Source organism: Crocodylus porosus, unplaced genomic scaffold (assembly GCF_001723895.1).
Source record: "Crocodylus porosus isolate Cpor-Errol unplaced genomic scaffold, CroPor_comp1, whole genome shotgun sequence".
Lineage (NCBI taxonomy): Eukaryota > Metazoa > Chordata > Crocodylia > Crocodylidae > Crocodylus > Crocodylus porosus.
In genome coordinates this window covers 1,450,742-1,472,820 of record NW_017728929.1, presented here as the reverse complement: position 1 = coordinate 1,472,820, position 22,079 = coordinate 1,450,742, and the positions used below count along the sequence as shown (strand labels likewise).

The 22,079-nt window shown below is 46.5% G+C and overlaps 1 protein-coding gene across 2 annotated transcripts in view; it reads left to right on the top strand.

The window, feature by feature from the left end:
- Window positions 1-6,026: 6,026 nt before the first annotated feature.
- Window positions 6,027-22,079, top strand: part of LIMS2 (LIM zinc finger domain containing 2) — a 49,299-nt gene continuing 33,246 nt past the window's right edge. The window contains exon 1 of one of the 2 annotated variants that reach the window (XM_019542914.1): window positions 6,027-6,195. In XM_019542914.1, coding sequence (XP_019398459.1) covers window positions 6,185-6,195 — 11 coding nt within the window. In that variant the 5' untranslated portion in view covers window positions 6,027-6,184. Of the gene's footprint in view, window positions 6,196-11,350; window positions 12,160-22,079 lie in introns of those variants that run through there. The other variant, XM_019542913.1, reaches the window with a different exon arrangement.

The following is a 22,079-nucleotide window of genomic DNA, read 5'->3' as shown; positions in this document are numbered from 1 at the left end:
GCCGCCGGCTCTGGACTGCGCCAGGTACTCTTGCAGCTGCTGGCCTAGGTCCACCATCTTGGCGCGGCGGTTGACGGCGCTGCCCGGCCTCCTGACACGTCACATCCGGCCGGCGAGAGGGGGCGGGGTTACTCCGAGACAGGCTCTCGCTGCGGGGGAGGGGCAGCATTCAGGTGCCATTCGGAGCCCTCCTGTTCCCATGGCAACGGGAGGTGTGCTTGGCGGGAGCGCGGGGCAGGGCGGGGCAGGCAGAAACTGCACGCGAGCTCCGCCTCGGTCACGGGCGGGGCCGCGACGGGAGGAGGGGGAGGAGCGCGAGGTGCTCAGGTACCATGACAGTGGGGAACATCCACGTGCGTCACCGGGAAGTCCGCATTGGTTTAACTAAACCCACGCGAAGACCCCTTGTTTCGGGGAGTGCTTTTATTTTACTTGTTAAAAGTGTTCCCAGTCAAGCTACACCCAAGCGAGCGCATCCGCAGCACTTCACTCGGGCTTACTAAATTACATGGGCTTAGAAAAAGGGAAAACAATCCCCAGACTCCTAGAGGAGTGGGGCTGGAAGGGAGCTCCAGAGGTCATCTAGTCTAACCCCTGTCTGAGGTAAGGCTCATCCCCTGCCAATCCATAATCTAACTTCTGTGCTAAACTACCATCAGCCTTGCCACAGCACAGTCCTGCTGCGAGTAAAACAGGGGAACCCAGCAACCCATGTCCTGCTTCTTTCTATAACAGGTTGTTAATACACCCCCAAAAGATCCCAGGTAAAGGGACACCCCCCCCCCCACTAGAGGCAGGCTCCCTCCCCTCCTGTGCGGTAAAATTCCTTCCTGACCCCAACTATGGCCATTGGTCTGACCCGGGATAGGACTGCAGGCAGGGGTGGGGAGCAGTGGCCAGGAGCAGTACGGGCAGCCAGGGCCCAGGGCAGGTAGTGAGCCGCTCCCAGCACGTCCTGCCCGTGGAAGCGGCACCAGTCGCAGGGCTGTGCAGGGAGTGGATCATGGCTCTGCCTCAGGCCCCAGCCCCCACAGTTATCACCCCGTAGTCCCATCCCATGATCCCAGCCACGCCCATCTGTCCTGCTCCCCACCAGCCCACAGCTCCATCCCACCCACCCAACCAGGCTCTGAGCACTCCCATGATGAGCGTGTCAACCGTCACATCATAGCCACAGTTCCTCAGGATGTCGGCCAGTGGGGCATATTCCTCCCACTTGCAAGCCCAGGCGTTGGTGAAGGCTTGGCACCAGTTCTTGAAGGGGATGGTCAGGTCCACTGTCGCAATGTTCTTGGCCTCCTCGTTGGTGATGACTGTGTTGGGGCACATCTGGCTTTCTCAGCCCTGGATGGCCCCTGCTGCGTCTGGGATGGCTTTAACCAGGCAGTCCTGGACAGCGTTGTGGCATGCGGCTTGCAGGCGCACAGCAGGTAGGAGACAGTCTCTGCCTTGTAGCCGTACTGCCAGCACCTCTTGTCCCGGTAGCCATAGTGGACGGCTTTGTTCAGAGGCACACAGTTGAGGCAGGCACAGTGGAGGAAGTGCCAGTCCACAAAATGCTTGAAGATCTTGCTGGGCACAAAGTGGTTGCTGGAGTCCCACCTTGAGGTGACATTAAAGACCTTGCCCTGGTTGGGTTTGGCCCTCAGGTCACCGGCGTACTCGTTGTGGACAGTGTTCTTCAGGAACCATTGCAGGACGGTCCTTGTGTGGGGTGTCACGGTGTCATGGCTGGCAGCAGTGAGACTCCCAGCTCAGTTCAAGCACAGCTGATACACCTCCCAAGGCAGTGCGTGGCATTACAGGCTCGGCTTCACAGCAAGAAGTCCCCACCATATGTGTCTGAGACCCTAAAACAGATTTGCCCCAAACTCAGTGCTACCTTGCTTGAAGAAAACCTCTCTTTAGTCCAGTGGCACTGTAAATGTGCAAGCAGCAATCTGCATACCTGTAGCAGAGCAATGCTGGGTAGGAGCTCCTCCTTCCCCTACACTCCCACCACAACCTCCATTACTTAATAACCTCTTTACTCCCTTCCTCTAGGTAACAGCCTGTCTTTATCCTCACACCAGTTCTATAGGCTTCCAATCAGCATGCTCATCATTCAGCTGCCAGCTGTCAGACCTCCTAGGTGAGTCTCACCCATGCTGTGCAGCTTCTCAGCATTCCCAAGGGTTTCTCCATGTTGCTAGGTTATGAGCCAGGCCAATCACTTCCTGCTGGCTATTTGCTTGCAGGCCACAGGGAGCTGTGGGGAGCCAGAGTGGGTGAGCAGGGATTTCCCCCAGCTTATTACCCTCCACCCTGTTACAGGCAGTATGTGGTTGCCCGTATGCTGGGGAATGGAACTTCACATTTGCAGCTTGGGCAAAGGTTTCCAGAACTGCAGAGGGGGAGAAAGGACAAGACGTTTGCACAGGAACATCAGAGGGAGGAGATGTTGGTTCAGCAGTAGGACATGCAGACCTGGTGATCATGACAATGCCCTGGTGCAGACCTGGTGATCTGCCTTGTCAGGGCAGACGGAGAATTTGGGACAGGTGTACCAGGCATCAGGGGACTACAAACAACTAGGATTCAATCTGCTCCATTTGTCCTTCGTTCAAAAGCATCAGGGCCTATAGGAAGCTCCAGCCTTGGTAATAGCTCCTGGGAAGTACTCTGTGAGAGTCATAAAGGGCCTAATCCTGCTAGCTGCTCAGAGCTTCCAACCAGCCCAGGGAAGGGAGGGTTCTTCACTCATATTTGGATCAGGGACAGGAAGTACAGTGGAGGCCCTGTTTACGTGTGTGGGACACTCCAGGGGGACTCCAGGCAATGAGTTAGGCCTTGGGTGCCCACTGGGGGCACCTTTTTTATTTTCAAAGAAATTTTTTCACGTTCCAAGCCAAATCAATTCCAAATCTGCAGGTCATTCAAGAACCAAATATGGCCCTACTACCAGCAAACATCCTCCACTCCTGCCTGGGACCTCAAATCATTTGGCAGACATCCTACATGCAGACCCAAGTCTAGAGGCTTGAGGTTCAGATGCCCCTGAGTTTTGCTTGCCCACAGGAACAAGCTAGGGAGGATTCTCCCATTTCTGTAAAGTAGATGTAGAGCCAAAATCTTCCCACTGGCAATGAAAGTGGGAGGTTAGCAATACATTACCTCCACCCCAGTACTACCCCGTACCAAAAAAGCAGTTAATAGATTTATAGATTGCAAGGCCAGAAGGGACCTTGGAAGATAGTGGGGTCCAGCCCCCTGTACCAAACAAGAAAGATAACTGGGGGTCAGGTGACCCCAGCAAGGTGCCTGTCTACTCTCCTCTTGATTTCCAGGGTAGGTGATTGCACCTGGCTCTGGAGGGAGCCTGTTCCACAGTCTGGATACCCTGTTATCCCCAGTGACTAGGAAGACTGCCTTAGTAGTCATGGCATTTCCCCTGGGGGCACCTGCAGGAGGGTCTGGCACTTACCTCCACACAGCACCTGCTTCATTTTGTTGCTCTCCACCAGCCTCAGGACAAAACAGTTTGCTGAAAGTCAGTACCAGGAGGGGATCAGACCTCAGTGCTGTAGAGGAGGATATACTGTGCTGTTAGAAACATTCCTATCTGCCTTCATCCCTCATGCTCAAGAACATGGCTGGGCTGCCTGCTGTGGCCTCCCTAGCCAGTTGTGCTGGGTGAGCATCACAAGGGGTTTTGAAGATGTTAAGAGAAACCCTACGGCAACCTCTCCTATGAGGGCAAAGCCTCAGTCAGGGGGAAGGTGGGTTAGCTGCCCCTCCCACACCCTGATGCAGGGGAGGAGAGAATGGAGGGGCATTTTGGGGTGAGGCAGTATAGAAAGGAAAATACAGGCTCATTGTAGTGCCTTGACATGAGAATCCTCTGGATGAATCCCAAATTGGCTCAAACAGCTGATGTGAAGTTTTACACTTAGACTTGGAGGCTTAGCAGAACAAGCAACAGATATGGACAAAAGTCAGATCAGGAAGCCCCAGTAAGGAAAAGAACAAGAAATCAACCTTGGGAAACAGAGAGTAAACAGGTTTATGTTTTCGAAGTTGGCACAAAGTGGTGACTGCAGCTGTAAATAGTGAAAATATCACTTAGAAAGATAAAACTGCTTAGAAAAATAAAACAGAATAGGAACAGAGCCTAGCAACCACCTAGCAGCAGTGATGTCATGCCAAGTCATAAAAGAAACAGTAAAAGACAATAAGTTGTCTCTGCTTGGACTGCACCTCAGGAACATCACACAGCTAATGCAGACATGGTGACTGGGGTTCCTTGCCCCAGCATGGCTGGCTGATTGAAGACTCATTACATCCACTGAAGATTGTTGCTGCATGCTGAGGTTCACTTTAACGTGTGTAGCATTGCTAGTTTAGCTGTGTGCAGCCAATAAAGCTTTGCTTGATCTTTTAAATCAGGCAGGTGTGCTGTGGTGCAATCCATATAACTTCCATGACCTATTCCAATACTTGTGGGGTGTTGAGTTTTTCCCCAAAAGCAGAGCTCTGGCCCACCTGATCTTCACTCCTTCCTGTCCTGAAGGCCCTTCCAGCTGCAACAGAAGTTAGTGCCAGCACCTCAGAACCAGAATCCTTGGGCCCCAAATCCAGCTCAGTTGTTGTGGCCTCATTGGATGGAGGTGGTATTCAACCCCTCCGTCCGCAATCCCTGACCAGAGCCTGGAAGCAAGGGAGGCAATGGCTGTACCACAGGCTGAGGCCAGGCTGCCCAGGGTGATGAGGAAGGAAAGTGGTGGAAGGTCCATGATCCCCATGTCACCCTGCAGCTTGTACTTCACTTCATTGTAAAGGTGCCAGCAAGTGTCATGAGGGTTTTTCTTGCAGCCAATGGTAGTTTGATTTCTTGCTAAAGTAAAAAAAAGAAAAATTGGAGCAGATATCTGACGCACAATTTTTATACAGGGGTAAGTCAGGCTGGGGATAAAGTTACCCCTCTGAAAGGGAGGGAGAAGATGCATTAGCATCAGGTTCTCCAATGGCCCAGTGTCTGGCCACTCCCTTAAATCCATTTTATCCTTGGGTAACCCTTGGATCCAAGCAAACTGGCTCCCCCACTACCTACCAGCCACACACTGTAATAGCTGTTCCTGAATTCACACAGTCTCCCTAATTCAGGGGTGGACAATTATTTGGACCTGAGGGCCACTCGGGGAGTTTTGGTGAGCTGTCGTGAGCTGGATCAGCATCCCCCACAACAGCTCACCAAAACTCCCTAGGTGGCCCTGCACTAGGTGGGTGCCAGTTCTGTGGGCAGGGCTTCGTGGGGAACAGATTGTGGCTCTGCACCAGACCCCAGCCCCATGCTGGCTGGCACCCTGCTCCCGGGTTCTCCGTGAAAATTGGTCAGGACCCATGTGGGCAGGGCAAGAAAACACACCAAGGATTGCAAGGTGCTCCGGCACCATGAGAATGGGGAAAATGTAGATCTCTAAAATGGAGACGTCTCAGCACCGATTTAACTAAACCCATGCAGTTAAACCCATGCAAACACCCTTCATTTCAGGAAGTGCTTTTATTTCACTTATTAAAACTGTTCCCAATCAAGTTAAACTCAAGTGAGTGCATCCACTCCACTTTCTTGGGCTGGTTGAGTTATATGCATTTGAAAAAGGACAAAAATCAGAGTCCTAGAAGGAGCGGGGCTAGAAGCAAGGTCATCTAGCAGGCTCCCTCCTCCCAACCGGCACCGATATGACCACGGGGTGAAATCCTTCCTGGTCCCAAATCATGGCCATCGCTCCGTGCCCCGAGAAGGGGCAAGACCCTGCGGGCAGCCCTGAGCCTCTGGCTTTGGTTCCCACCGGAGCAGGGGCTCAGTGCCCCAGCTGCAGCCAGCACTCCTCCTCCTCCTCGGAAGCTTAAACGGCCAACACAGAAAGCGGGGCAAAGCGACGGTGGCCGGCCGCCTCCCACTGAACCCGGCCGCCGTTTTTCCCGGGAAGGAGGGTTTTCCCGCCCCCGCTCAGCTCCGGGACTGCCCGGCCGAAGGCAGCGCCTCTACTTCCAGCCGCGGCCCCGCCCAGGGTCGGCCCCGGCCGCCGCTCCCGGCCTCATTCCCTTTCTAGGCAAGGCCGCGGGCTCTAGGCCGGGACTCCCGCCCACTGGGGCGGCGCGGAGGGTGCGGGCCAAGCGGCTGAGTCCCCGGCCCGGAGCCGCCATGACGGGCAGGTGAGCGGGGCCGGGCGCGGCGGGCGAGGGGCCGGACAGGGCGCGCTCCCGTCCCGTCCCGTCCCAGTGCCGGCAGGGCGGCGGGCTCAGCGCCGGGGCGTGCCCAGGCCGCGCTGGGGCAGGAGCAGGTCCCCCGCCGGTGCCTCGCTCCGCTGGGCAGCCCCGCGGCTGTGCCCGGGCTCGGACCTGGCGGGCCTGGAGCCTCCACCTTTGCCTTCCTTGAGGTGCCCTGAGCTCGGCCCGGAAGGGACCCCGGCCCCGGCTCTGGGCTCCGCTCGAAGGCATTGTGGAAGCGATGGAGAGTCTGGGGCAGGGCTCCCTGCCCTGTGGCCCGAGAGGGCAACTCATCACAATTGCCCTTTGCCGCCTCGGGCCATAGGTGCGCCTTGCCCAGGCTCCTGCGTCGCCCCGTGGCAGGGTGCGGACGCTGAAAGGCCGAGGGGCCTGCGGAGGAGCAGGAGGGCTTCCGCTGCCCCTGGCTCCGCTGCGGCCGGCGGCGGCGAAGGTCTCGGCCGTGGCCCTTCGGAGGCTGCGCCCCCAGGTGCCGCGCTGAATCGCCGCCGGCGCCCCTTTCCCCCCGAGAAGCTGAGCGAGCCCCTGGTGAGCCCGGCGGGGCGGTCGGCTTCCGCGGGGCCTGGGGGCGGGGCGGGGCGGTCCGCGCGTGAACGGCACGCCCTGGGGTAAAAGAGCTGCCTGGGCGCCGCTGGCAACCTCCCAGCTCCCGGGTTCACGCTGGGAGCCCCGGGCCGTGTCTCGTGCCAGACGGTGGATGGGGAATCCCCACCGAGTCCTCGCTTTGCCGCTGGGGAGTTGGGAAACCCTCAGCCCGTCCCGCCTCGGGCGTCTCTTTTCTCAGGCGAACGGGCCTGGCCTCGGGAGCCTCTCCTCACACGGGGGGGCCCTCCGTGCCGCTCCTCCACCTGGCTGCCCTTCTCGGTGTCTGCTCCGTATGTCCTGCTGGAGGTGTGGGGGCTGGAGCAGGGCCCAGCGTGCCAGGCGTCAATGCACTGCAGATGTAGAAGGTGGCACCGTGGTCCTCTCGGTTACATTAACAGTTCTCTTCTGGATAATCCCTAACATTTGATGCCTGTTGAGCACTAAGCCCATATTTCTAGCAAACTGTACAAAGCAACTCCTAAATTTCTTTCTTAAGGGAATTGTGAGAGCACACTAAGCAGGCACTGTCTGTCTAGACTTTGCAAGCAATGAGGTCTTAGGATGGCACTTAGTGGGCATGCTCTGCCCTCCTCAGTCCTGGCATTCTGAATCCAGGAGTGTGTAACTCCTTTGGGGTTTTGACTTTGTTGCCTTTCTGTGACTGCAGCACACCTAGTGCCTCATGTGGCCTGCTGAAGACATCTGCAGTAACCTGAATAATTACCCCACCTGTAAAATGGTCAGTGTTTCATAGGTTTGCAAAGTGGAGGATGCTAGGCCGATGGGGTTAGGTGGAGTGCACCTAGTATATTTACTTCCTGTTCCTGGAGTCTGTTGCTGAATCTGATCCCCCGCTCCAAATCTTAGCTGCTCATATCTTATGGCACCGGTTTTGGCATAAGAAGATGCTGCGGGCATGCATATTCTGCCTCCTTGCAATAGGAACCAGTGGCTGAAACTTTGTCAGCATTTACAGAGCGGAGGAGCGGATCTATCCAACTCTTAACTAAAGGTGGGGAAAGGCATCTGGGAATGATTTGTACTATGTGACTGATCCTAGTATACCATAGCCTGTAAATAGTACATGATATTGTCTTAAATGTTCTACAGGAGGCAAGGTGCACTCAGGTTCAGGACGAAGAGAAGTTAAATCCCCGTACTGTTTGTTAAATCCTGGTGTTCCCTAGTGTAGTTTCATATCCCTGCCTTTTAAGGAATCACAACTCTTTTCAGTAAGAGGCGGTAATATAGAGCATGAGGCTTTATGCAACATTCCAAAGTACTAGAGACACTTTCTGGGCAGTTCACTAGCATAGTGCAGGATTTCTAATTTCTCCTCCTCCAAGGCAATAAAACAGAGGACTGATTTTTTTTTTTTTTTTTTTTCCCCCCCCCTGAATGTCTGAAAATGAGTGAGTCTTGGCTTGAGCTTTCCGATAGTGGGTTATACAAAGCAACATGTTTTGTTGTTTAATTTTAGAACATTTGTCCTGGAAAATGTGTCAGTTACGAAAGTTTCTAACTTTTGGCTTCTGTGTCTCCCTCAGACAGAGAATGGTTACTCATTCTGCCTTGGGAATTATCAGAGAGAAATATTTATTGCAGCTTTAAATCAACTGGCTTATTTCTCAGTAAATGAATAATCAATCCATTTGAGGATCAATTCTGCAAGGCACTGAGTACTCTGGATATGACTCAGCAAAGCACATGCATACATCCTCACTTTCAGACATGTAGTTAGTATTTTTTTTTAATGTGTCAGCACACTCAGTAAAACTATCTCAATCTTTAAATAGAAATGATCAGTGTAAACACTACTAGAGCCAGAATTGTTATACGTGACTGGTGGGCCAATAGCTTTAAAAAAAGTCAAGATAGTCTTGTTATCTTTACAATTTGGAAGAGACGGGGCATCAGACAAACTCAGAAAAAAATATTGACACAGCAGCAAAAAAGCTAGGGAGGAAACGCATATAAGAGGATTCAAAAGAACCTGTTTCTTAATGCAGTGACTATAATAATACCAATCCTTTTCTGTAGAAAAGAAAGCAATAACTGAATTTTCCATTTTATATATTCTTCTCGCTTTTCTATTTGAGCAGATAACTGCTTAAACGTAAATAGCTTCCGTAATTAGGTTTACTGATGTACAGCGTTAGGGAATGTTAATTTAATTAAAATAGTGATCAGAATGTATGTACTATACTTGTGTGCGTAAGGTGAAATTGTCAAGTGCAAATGCTGCTTTCCTTGTGTATGGCAAATTAACTTCAAATACTGACATTTATTATGTATATATTGTGTATGGATTGGGTTAAAACAATGCAAAAGATTTGAGATGGGCAACCACTTATTATTTACATTTACTAAAATTCTTTATACTTTCACTTACTAATCTGTAAAATAGATATAATACTACCTCAAAGTTGATGTGCGGTTTAAAGGAATACAGTCAATGTTAAGAATCACTCTTTCGTCTGAAAATATCTACAGGTGTTGCAAGTTCACACCCAAAGATAGTTACCAAGACCGAAAGAAATTAGGGAAACTTCTTTCTCTACCTATTAGTGCATTTATTAGCTTTATGCTGCTCTATTTCAAACCTCAGATGACTTGTTAAATTCATGTAAGGATAAAGAAAAGTATGTTTTTTTTTTCTCTTAAACACTGAAAAGTCTCAGAGAACCTAAAAAGGTAATTTGCCTGATGGATGTTGCCTCTAAAAGAAGTCTTTGTTCTAGAAATCTAGTTAGTTTACAAAAAAAGAGTTTCCCTATATCTTCTTCCTCCCAGTAATGTTAATACTCCCCATGAATCTTTTCCTCCTCTATTCATTTTTGGTGTGTTTTCTTTCTTGATGGTTGTGTTAGAAACTACCTCCAACACAAAGCGAAATAAGGAAACGAGCAATAAACAAAGTGGTATCAAAGACACAAAGCAAACTGAAAATTATGGCTTTTCTTATTTTTACCACTGGAGTGTTTGGTTTGAAAATATTGAAGTAAAATGGCATGTATTCTGGTTATGCTATTGCTTCTGCCACTGGAAGAGCACTTACAAATTTGTAGCTCTAGGTAAGGTCTAAAGAAGGGTCCTTAAGTGCTTGTTTCACTGCATTATTATTAGTAGGACATTATCTTTGTCATTGCAATCTTGGTCTCAGTGGGACTTGGAGACGCCTCTGTACTTCCTGCAGTCCACAGAAAGAGCAGCTGCATATACAGATATGCTTACTGATGCGTCCTAATTCAGTTAAGGTAAGAAGCAGGGACTATATTATTTTTCATTAAAGTATTCTGGTAGGCCAGGTTCTGACCACTGCATTTTAATTTAGTGGACAGGAGCTACAGCTGTGAATGTGGACCACATTTTATAATGTAATTGCAAGTAGAAAGAATTAGAGTATAGCAAGGTCAGTAATTATAGGACTTCTAGCTTCATGCATTAAACTAATATAAGCTGCTTTTGGTTTTCGGGGTGAATATGCATTATTAAGATAATGATTCTTTCCATAGAAACCTGTTCTCAGAGATTAGCTGACTGGTTTAACTAACTTAAAAGTTCTTAGCAATTTGCCAGACAAGGTTCTTTTTGGGGGTGGGATACCCATCTCTGGCTAAAGCAGAAGGCTAGACTTCTCTTACTTCAATTCAAACAGCATTCCCTTAAGGTGTTGACATTAATCGTCTCAAAAGATGACTTTGAAAGGCTGGGGAGGGGCATATGGAGGGATCCTGAGCTGGTGTCTGTTCTTTGATAAAAGAGCCGGGGTATGTGCATTTAAAGGATGCTTTCCGCCCCTTACCACCACCCCTCCTTCCCTTCATTCTTGTTTTTAGGAACAGATACTTAGGTCCTAGCTAAATAGAAAGTCATTGGCTCTTGTAACACTTTCATTGCCTCTGGTCAAGAGTGAAATAAATATGACATATGGACAACTTTAGAAAAATCTTTGCAGATTACCTTCAGGTGCAAACTATGAAACTCCAAATTGACCATGAGGATGCCACTTGCCTTTTGCTTTTGGAAGCTAATGTTCTTAGTACATTTTTCTTGGATCCTAATTAAACCCTTCTGCTCTGATATTAAGAGCTCTGATATTTTTGTTTCACACTAGTCAAATTGTTGTGAAATCATTCCTTCCACTTTTCTCACTTTATTATTCTTAGAGTTTGCAAGAGTGCAGACATGGTACCAGTATATGTAATCTCATGATTACGCTTGTATCTTCTCTATTTACTGTAGAATCAATATGTGATTGCTTTTCATGGACTGTGCTACTGCTGCTGCTGAGATGACATCCTGACCTGTATATGCCTTTCGCCTTCCATTTGGTCCCTTTGTGCCTCTAAGGAACTGACTTTTGTATTGTTATATTTTTTACTTTGAGGCCCATTTGTGTAATGTGATCCTCGCTCCATCCAAGGGGTGGGCGGGGAAGAGGAGTGGTATAAAGGGTGAACTGCTGGCTGGAGCCCCTGTTCAGTTCCCAACAGAGTATGTGCTTTGGAGGTTGGAATGTAAAATATGTCACTCTTCTCAACTTCCTGGTCCAGTGCAGTATGCTGCTTTTGTAGCCTGGAGTATATCTAGAGAGCAAAGAGTCTTCGTGCTTTAACTTCTGGAGATGCACTTAATCCAAGTGGAATGAAGGGCTCTGTTTATTGCAATATCATGAAGAGGTTTTATGATGCAACAGTCTTCATGGGCCTGACTTAGAATAGCCGGGATTGAATGCAAGCCTGCAATAAAATCCTGAGCACTTTGCTGAGAGGATCTGCTAATCCATTCTGCAGCCTACTGTTGTGTGCACTTGGTTGAGGCACCTTATTAGCTTAAGTGGATGTGTTACTTGAAGAATGAAAGTTTTAAATGTCTTTTGGAAAATAGAACTTGTGTAGAATTGGAGTGCAAGTCTGATGCAGGATGAATCATTGGTGTAGATGCCTTATTACGCTGTCTTAAATAGGTAATTGCTGCTAGGATCCAGGGAAGAAGAATTGGTGGATCCATTAGGAATTTAACCAGTGAAGCGTAAGAAGCAGCACTTGAGTGGGATTCTGCCCATCCTGCTTTCGCACTTCTGAGAAATAAGGGGAACTCCCAGAAGGAAAGTGACTCACTCAGCTATAAATGCTGTTTCAGTCATCTTTCTGCATTCTCCTTTATGGTGGCGTGGGGTGCCATGGCCAGCATGCGACTTAAGGGACTGACGTCCTCCAAGCTTTACCAGCGCCGGCAGGATCGGTTAAGTGGCATCGGGTTATTTCTGAGCCACAGGACAGACACGATGGTTGGAATGCCTGGGTAGGTCTCCAAAATGAATGGATTAGGATGATAGCAATGTTTCCTCAGGCTCCTTCCTCCCCCCCCCCCCCCCCTTTTTTTTTTTTGAGCAGGCATTGTCTGAAGATGGCTAGGCGGGCTGAATGTAGCATGTTTTTATTTCCAGCTAGCACATTGAAGCAAGAAGTTTCCTGTCAGAGGCTTTCAGTTTTTAACAATAACAGGAAAGAAACAGTGGAGAACCGTTCCTATCTAAAGCATCATGCTTGGCCCTTCAGACTATAGAGTTGCTGGCCTTACTAATAGTGAGGGTTTTAGGCACAAGTTTTAGAACAAGAACTTTGTGTAAAATGTCATGCTTCCTTTAAATGCTCATCTGACTTCAGTGCTGCTTGATTTCTGTGGTTGAATAGCTGTGGTTATTATTACGTATTGCAAATAACTTTATAGGTTTCTTGGTTCCCTAGAGAATCTCTTGGATTCTGTAGTATCTAGGGTTTAATTTACAGAAATAATTAAGCTTCTAGCTTTGTGCAGACTCTTATATGTAAGAAATTTTACAAATTCTTTGGGTATTAGGGAAACGGGCGAGAATTTGTTCAGTGTTTATATGAATGGGGATAAATGTGGAAATGGGCATCTTTAGTGGTTAAAATAGAGAAGATAAGTAAAATATTTAAGTGAGTTGGGATGGGAAGACAAAGTAAAAGACAGTTGAGGGGAAAATGGTATGCAAAAAGATTGAGAGAAGCATCTGAGGAACTGGTGGGGAACTAAAATAATTGAAAACAAAGAAGAAAAAAGATCCAACTGCAAAAGAACAGAGAATGTGTGAGTTAAAGCTGAAAAGGGTATTATTTGCTGGAAAGCAAATAATCATTTGAGACATTGTAACCTTGCTATCTAATGTATTTTCTAAATGTAACTTACTAACAGCATGGTAAATACATCACCTAAATATGTTTCCTTTAAATTACAAGCACAGAGTGACTTTGGAGTAAGGGATGGCATAGTACTTTTAGTGGTTTATAGACTTTGCATACGGCTGAAGAGTTTGTCTTTTTTTTTCCCCAAACCCTGATTTTTGGGTTAAAAATCATTCGGAATATATCATTCTCCCTGTGTGTAACTTCACATCATTTTTGACATAGGAAAGAAATTTTAACACCTGTCAGTATATAAAAAAGCTAAACCAACCTTGTAGATAGAATCTGTTTTGCCTTCCCGTGTCATCATCAATTGTGGAAGCCAGAGACTGATACATGGTTATTGTCCTTGTGCAGACAAGCACTCTTATGTGAGGCACTGTGGACTTTTGTCATCACTGATCCTGTTTAAGTGTTTGTGAGGCCATTGGAGAAGAAAGTGCTGTGGATAAGCTTGATAACATGTCTCTTTTTCAGACTCAAGCCCTTTGATTACTTTGCTTTCTCTGTGACTGCTTTCTTGTTGACTCTAAGGAGTGGTGCTTAGCTGAGAGAGAGCTAGTTTACAAGCTCAGTACAGATGAGGCTGCCGTGATGGTGGATAAGAAAAATAGCTATGGGAGCTGTCAGAGCTTGAAAGCTCATTAAGTTAAAAGGGATAGGGCATATACTACCATTTGTTGGGAAGGGTGATAACCAAGATTTTTTTTTTCTTACCTGTTTTTGGATGCCTGGTTATAACAGCTGGGGCTGTGTACTTCCCCCTTCACCTGAGAGGAGTTTGAGCTCAGTTTACTTTATCATAAAGTACTTGCTATAACTGTGTCTTTCACCATAGTAGAACTAATGACTGCAATGCAGTCTGTATTTGGTTATTCATTAAGAGTATTCAGGAAGTATAGCTAATTGCAGCATGTGGACATCTGTTTGCTTATTGTTAGTTCAGACATGAATCATGTTATATCCATGATTTGTAATCTGCAGTACTCTAATTCTTGCTTAACTTCATGGTTCAGTTTGTCCTGCTTTTAATCTGTGAAGTCTTTTATGTTCTAGGACTTTTCTGCCTCTTAGGCTTTAGCCCAGAGTTCAGCTAGGTTTCTCAAAACTGTCAGCTTTGTTTGCAGAGGGTCAGTGGCAAGATAGTCTTAATAAAGTGTTTTCTGGTTTGGAATTAATTCTCTTTGTGCCACCCCTGGATCTGTCAGGACCCACAATTCCTAACTCACCAGGTACATTACCAAACCTATCCCTTTGCTTAGAAAAAGCTGAAATAGTCAATTGGATGGTGATGGTGTTACTTGTTTGTGGGGATATTCCAGGGTTGATACAGAAATCAAACTTGCATATTTGTTATAGGGTTGACATTTGTTTATTGATTTGGCAATGTAACACTTTTTGCAAGTTTGAAAAAGGAAAATAATCAAAGCTTTAGTATGAGCACATGCAGACAAGGCAAAACTTAATTTTGTAGGTCCCAGGATGAATTTGGAAGGTTCCAGTTTTGGAAGATAATTCTTTTGACGTGTAATTTTTTGTGAAAGTTACTAAGGGGAAGTAAACATAGAACCATGCAACTCCCTCCCTTCAAAGTATGACAGTGCCCTGCATTATAATCTGCTAGCAAATTTGCATTTTGTATTTTGGAGGGGGGGGAGGTTTAAGCATAGGGTTTTGTTTTTTTTCTTGCTAAGGAATTTTTTTGTAGTTTCCTTTTCTCGTATTCACTAAATAAAACAACCAAATAGTTAGTGTCCCCTCTTTAGGCAAAAGACAGTCATTTCAAATTCATGTCAATATCTCTTTATAATGATGGACAGGCATGTTTAGACAGGGCATGGTTTTTATATAAATTGCGGTATCTGGTAAATTAAACTAGCTATGTGTATGAGAGGGAGAGAAATAGTGCAAGGTTTTTTCAAAGTACTTCTTTGAAAAATAAGGATGGGATATGGGGGTGGTGGTGAGCCCCCATGAGAAATAAGTTAGCATCAGTCAAACGTAAAGAGGAATAATGATACATGCTTGAGAACCTTAAGAGGGATTTTTTTTTGGTTAGAAATAGTAAAAGATAACATCTACAAAACTGTTAGAAAATATATGCTTAGGCTGATTGAAAAGACTTTTCCCTGGTTTGAGGGGACTATTATAAATATAAGGCATCTCAATAAATAATACTAATCTAAAGCAAATATGTTACTGCCTTGAGGATGGGAGGAAGACTGAACCTGTTGCAGTGTACATATAGGGTAGCTGCAACTTGCCTCTCAAGTGTCTGCATGTTGAGGATTATCCCCTTTGGAATAGCCCTGCAGACACTGTATTCCCTGTTCCCTGCTGGAATGTGTGGAGGAGTGGAATTCTGCTTTCTTAGAAGTTATGTGAGTGAGCCAGAGTTTCAACTGTGGTGGGCAGACCAAGAGTAATGAGAAACCCATGGCCTTCTATATTAATTTGCCATGTTAAGACTGTAAACTAGACCATATGCTTTTCTTATGTTCACTTACCCACAGAATGACAGAGGAGAGTGGGAGCAGCAGGTTGACCAAAAATTGTTGGGTAATGGGGAAAGAAAATAAGAAAGTTCCTTTTGAGCATTAGGGCAGGCAGGGAGAGAACCTGGTATGCCAAAGATGCACTGTCAATTTGTAATTTAGTCAGGTTACCGAAAAAAGTGTTTAAATCCAGTTTTAATTCACTTTCATCGGTTGCTGGATAAATCCAATGTAAACAAAAGGAGGAACTAAATGGGAAACAGTAAAATTTATGTGTATAATGATATCAAATGCATGAGTCTGGGCACTCTCAGTTCCACTAATCAGAAGAAATATTACATTTATAAAAGCAGGTTAAAATTGTGCAAGCTGTTGGTATCCCTTCCAAAGGAAAAAATATTAAGTAGCCTTGTTACTAGTGTAGCTTAATATCAGGTAAAAATGCTTATTCAATAAGACTGGGGGGGATGGTAAAGGGAGTTGAAATGATTTTTTTTCAAAAGTAAGGCCTTTTCTCATTATTCTGTTAAAGTAAGCCATAAACTGGCAACATCCAGCGCAAACATTTCTCTCCTTTTCTTCAGTAAGGATTTTAAACCTCCTACTCAGTGTTTCAACTGAAAGTCTGGTAACAAGGCTTTGGCTGCTGCTTCTTTCTTGGCCCTGTCCAACCTTGGAGATATAACTGCGAAGGGTATTGATTGACAGAACTGAGTCATCATGGCAGAGGGTGACCAGTGGCTTCCCTCAGGGGTCAGTACTCGGATCAGTGCTCTTCAACATGTTCATTAATGATTTGGATTCAGGTATTACAAGCAATCTGGCAAAGTTTGCTGATGACACTAAGCTATGGGGGAATGCTGTCACTATGGAAGACGGGCTGGCAATATGGGTCAACCTGGATGGGCTCATGAAGTGGGCAGACCACAACCTGATATCATTTACTACAGAGAAAAGTAAAGTGTTTTCCACCTGGGGAGAAATAATCCACAACTCACTTACAGGCTTGGCAGTGCTCTTCTTGCCAGCAGCACAACTGAATGAGACCTGGGCGTCATGACTGACAACAAAATGAACAAGAGCCACCAATGCGATGCCATAGCTGGCAGAGCTAACCAGACGGTGGCATGCATCCATTCAGGCATCTCAAGCAAGGCAAAGAACGTCATCCTCCCTCTTGACTCAGCCTTAGTGAGACCACAGCTAGAGTACTGCGTTCAGTTTTGGGTGTCAAACTTCAAGAAGGATGTGGAGAAGCTCGAGAGAGAGTCCAGAGGAGGGCCACATGCATGATTAGAGGCCTGGAGACCAAGACGTATGAGGAGAGGCGGAGGGACTTGGGATTGTTCAGCCTGGAGAGGAGATGACTCGGGGGACTTGATTGTAGCCTATAAGTATATCAGGGTTTGGGAGAGCATCTGTTCACCAAGGCCCTCCAAGGGAGAACAAGAATAATGGGCACAAGATCGCTTCAGTAATGGGACTGAAGTTTGCTTCAGGCTAGACGTAAGGAAAAACTTCTTTACAAGCTGAGTACCCAGGATTTGGAACAGGGTTCCCCCAGAAGTGGTACAGTCACCCACCCTGGCCATCTTCAAAAAATGTCTTGACATCCATCTTTCAGGGATCGTTTGATCCCAGCAGCCTTTCCTGCCCAAGTGCAGGGGGGCTGGACCCAGTGATCTGTAAGGTCCTTTCCAGCCCCTAACAACTGTGAAACTGACACAATGGCATAAGGCTTTGGGAGACCCTGGCATCTATCTGTATAATGGATAGCACTGGTGGAGCAGAAGCAGTAGTAAATATTTTTTGTAAAATTCCCTAGTGGAGGTACAGTGCTCATCCTTTTAAATACTTATATAGCATCTTCTCTCACTCTTGTTTTTGTTTTCCAAACACCCATGATTTTTTCAGCCTGTCTGCATATTAACATGATTCTTCAGACAGGTGTAGAGGTGATGAAGATAGACTATTTCACTGCTGAAGCAAAAATGTACCTTTCTGTGTAGGAACTGGCTGATGCAGGACCAAATGTTTTGTCACGTGACAATACATTGGGACTTTTGCCTAATAAACCAGAAACCTGTAGCCAAGATTTCTATCAACTTTTTAATGTTGCTATTAGTGGCAAAAATCATTCTTGGATTTGCAGTTCTGTTATTCCTCTTAAGCCTCTGTACCATGAAGGTTACGATACAAACCCTGTTATTACAGGCAGTATATTTCTGATGTCGGAAGTAAAGCTAGGCTGCTTGGCAGAAATATTGCAACTGATCTTGTGCTTCCTTCTGTTTGCTTCTCTTCCTAGTTTTCTTGCGTCTATATTCTAGATATGAACTCCTTCTAACCCAGTCACTTCAGGATGCACCTTGTGACTTCTTTGCATAGTATTCTTTTGGCCCTTGTCAGCTGGCTCACCAACTCTGCATCCCTGCTGAGATTTTAAGTGGGGATGTTTGAAAGAAAACGAGTGGCAGAATATTCTTGCACCTGTAGTGTATTATTGCCTCATAGGTGATGTTTCTCTGGAGGAAAAGATGCTCAATTGCTGCTTCTGTATAAAAATTCTTATATATGGTAGTCTTATACTCAATCTGTAGAGTGCAAATATCATATTTACTCAAATCCAAGATGAGGTTTTTTCCCCACAATTGGTATATGGATAAAAGTCAGCAAATCTGTCTGTCATGCCCTCTTTCAGCTTGGTGCCTATGATTATGTGGCCTTGCCCTCCATGAAGTAAAGCTGGATCAAGTTGCCCTGGACCTCATCTGCATATAAATTTCTCTAAATATACTGTTTATCATTAAACTTCTGCCAAAAGCTGCATGTGCTCAGCAGTAGAATCCAACTATGAAGCTGATTTATATGAAGGCAATGCTGATCATGATCATAAAACATGTGGGGCACATTACCACAACAACAGGTTGGTGCAACCCATCTGAATAAGTTATGTGGTAGTGCCCATTGTGCTCAGTTCTGCTCACAACAAACTCTTTTCCAAGTCATGGTGAGCCACTATAATGCATACGTTTAGACTTTCTCTTTACTCCCACAACTCAGCTGTGCCTTTCCCATTTCCAATGATTCCTGTTTCTCCACCAGTCTTAAATGCCTGGTAAACATCACAAAATGGGCCCCCAAACAGTTCACCCAGAATCTGTCTGTCATGCCCTCTTTCAGCTTGGTGCCTATGATTATGTGGCCTTGCCCTCCATTAAGTGAAGCTGGATCAAGTTGCCCTGCACCTCATCTGCATATAAATTTTTAGAGTATCCCAGGACTTTTGACAAGAATGCCCAGTTCCAGTAATGATTGGGGCTAAATAGCACATGGATACTTTATGCGAGGTTTCTGGAGAACACACACATACTGAACAGTGGTGGCTGTGGGGTCACAGGGGTTTGAAATGCTGTTGACTCTGAGGCTCAACCCAATTAACTATGTAGTAAATCACAAGCCTTTGGCTTTGGGCCACTATCATGCATAGTTTGTGCTGTATATAACTAGATGCTGAAGTGCTGTTCCAAAATGTGTTTGTGGAGTACCTGTGCTAAAACTTGCAGCAGTTTGATAAAAAGGTAACATACATCAATTCTGGATAAACTAAGTCTATGGGTCCTATATACAAATTGTTAGTCATGTTTAATTTCAAGGTTATTGTTTGCAAATTTGCTCCTCACTTCCACATGCTCAGGGAGAGCAGGGTCTGATAGTAAGGAGAGGGGGAAGGGGCTGTCAGGGGAAAAAGTTGGGGGGAAACAGAGAGCAAACGGGCTTCCAGACCCCTCCAGATTTATTTTTGTGGCTGCAACAGTGGGACAAGGCCAAATTCAAGGCAGAACTTCAATAATTAGATTCTATACCTGGAAAATTATAACAAATATATACATGTTTCCATATATAGAATCTAATTATTGGGGGGTCATCTTTTTGTTTGAGTAAATATGGTATGTATAGTGTTAAATGACATGTTGATGCTTAAGTATTAGCACAACAGTTCTAACAATGGCGTAAGTAAGATCTCCGAATTAACTTCTGTTTCCCATAAATCATGCTCAGATAATTTTACTAGGTTTTAGAGCAAAGGTTTGAAGTCCAGCTGTTGATTTTTAAAAGTCTGAGCATATATTTATCCGGAAACCCACTCCTAATTAGAATGGGAAATAACTTGCTCCTGTAAAATTACTTCTTCCTAAAAACTGATTTAAAAAAAAAAATTTTGCAAAAAGAAAATATATATATACACACACCACAAACCTGTCACTGTGGCTCACTTGCCAGTCCAAAACATATAATTGCAATTACACCATACATATTCCCATCATTAATATCTGCAGTGCACACCCACTCAGCCACGCTCCTGTGTTTGTGTGTCCATCACCATCACCCGTGCCCCCCAGTGATGCCCCCTCTGTCCTCCCCTTCCCCTGTCTATTTCCCAATCCTTTCAGTCATGCTGTTACTGTCATCTTCTCTCTTCTTGGTTCCACTGCCATTATTGTCATCGTTGTCATTTTCATCATCCCTTTCTTCAGGGGTCCCACCTCTGAACAGTCTGTGCCAATCCATCCTCTTCTGCATGATCCCCGCCATCTCCCTGATGTCTTTTACTGCTTTGTCGTAGTATCGTTGCATCTCATTTAGTCTCATTTTGACACAGGCCTCTATTGAAATGTTTGCATGCCTGTACATGAGGAAGTTCCTGGTCTTCCATAAGGTGTTTCTGAAGCAGGAGGTCAATTTGTCAAAGTAGGCTATTGGGGTCCCCTGCTGCTTGGACAGATGCCCAAACAGCACCACTTCTCTGGGTTAGAATTTTTACCTCTATTACTATCTTGAGAAAAGTGTTTTATACTTCTCCACACCCCTTTGGCATATGGACAGTACCACAGGAGGTGGTAAATTGTCTCTGCCTTCCATGGGCAGGTTTTACTGGGGTGGTATGGTTGGCTTCTCTGCCCTTCTCTGTGGCCTTGCACCTGCACTGGGAGTGCTCAGTAGGCTACCTGCCAGTTCACGTCTCTGAGTTCCTTCTGCAGGTCCTCATGGAAGTTCCTTTCCCACACAGCCTGGCAGCTGTCACCAGGGAGTAAGTCTATGGGTGATGCAATGTCCCTCTTCCTCGTCACCTCCTATATCTTCTGTATCTTGTGGTGGTTCACTAGTGTCGTCAGGCCTTCTTTCTATGGTTTGTACTTGCTGTAGAATTGCTTCAGGGTTCTATAGAACCACACTGGTGTGTAGGCTCATGCGTAGCAGTATGTATATTCCCCAGTGCTGTAGCACGTGACCTGCAAATACTTCATGACGCTGCTCTTCAAGCTGCTGGGCTGCATATTGGCAATCACATTGGTATCAGCTGATGTATGGCTCATTAATAATTGGCCATCAGTATCAACCCAAAAAATCTTTATTGGTGCACCCCTACTTTTAATACAGCCTCCCACAGCTTTCTCTTCTCGCAAGCAAGCTAAGGAAGTCCAGGTTGGATGAATGGATTGTAATGTGGTTAGAAGACTGGCTGGATCATTGGGCTTAGAGGGTAGTAGTCAATGGCTCAATGTCTAGTTGGAGTATCAAGTGGAGTGTCTAAGGGATCAGTCCTGGGGCCAGTTTTGTTCAATATTTTAATTCATGACCTGGAAGATGACATAGAATGCACCCTTGGCAACTTTGTAGATGACAACGAGCTGTGGGGAGTAGTAGATATGCTGGAGGGTAGGGCTAGGATTCAGAGTGACCTAGGCAAATTGGAGGATTGGGCCAAAAGGAATTTCATGAGGTTCAACAAGGACTAGTACAAAGTCCTGCACTTGGGACAGAACAATCTCATGCACTGGTACAGGCTAGGGGCTGGACTGGCTGGGCAGCAGCTCTGCAAAAAAAGACCTGGGGGTTACAGTGGACAGTAAGCTGAATATGATCCAGCAGCGTGCCCTGGTTGCCAAGAAAGCTAATGGCATACTGGGCTGTATTGGTTGGAGCATTGCCACCAGATCGAGGGGAAATGATTATTCTCCTCTTTTCTGCACTGATAAGGCCACATCTGGAGTACTGTGTCCAGTTTTGGCGCCCTCCCCCCCACTGCAGAAAGGATGGGAACAAATTGGAGAGCCCAGTGGAGGGGCAATGAAAATGGTTAAGGGGCTGGGGCACGTGACTCATGACAGGGGTCGGCAACCCCTGGCACACTTGCAGGAGCATAACATGGAAGGCTATTTTTTCCTCGGCACACCATACCTGACCTGGGCTCTGGGCCAGGCCTCCTGGAGCCAGGAGGCTGCAAGCAGCTGCATGGTGCTCTGCAGCCCTGGCACCAGTTCTGGAGCTGAGGCAGCTGTAAGCACACCTCTGGGCACATGGCCGGTAAGGGGCCTGGGGTAGTGTAACCATGGCTCCTCCCTCACTGTCTGCCCAGAGGCACATGTGCAGCTGCTGCCACCATGGAGCTGGTGCCGGGGCTGCGGAGCTCCAGCACTGGTTCCGTGGCAGCAGTGGGTGTATGCGTGGCTTGCAG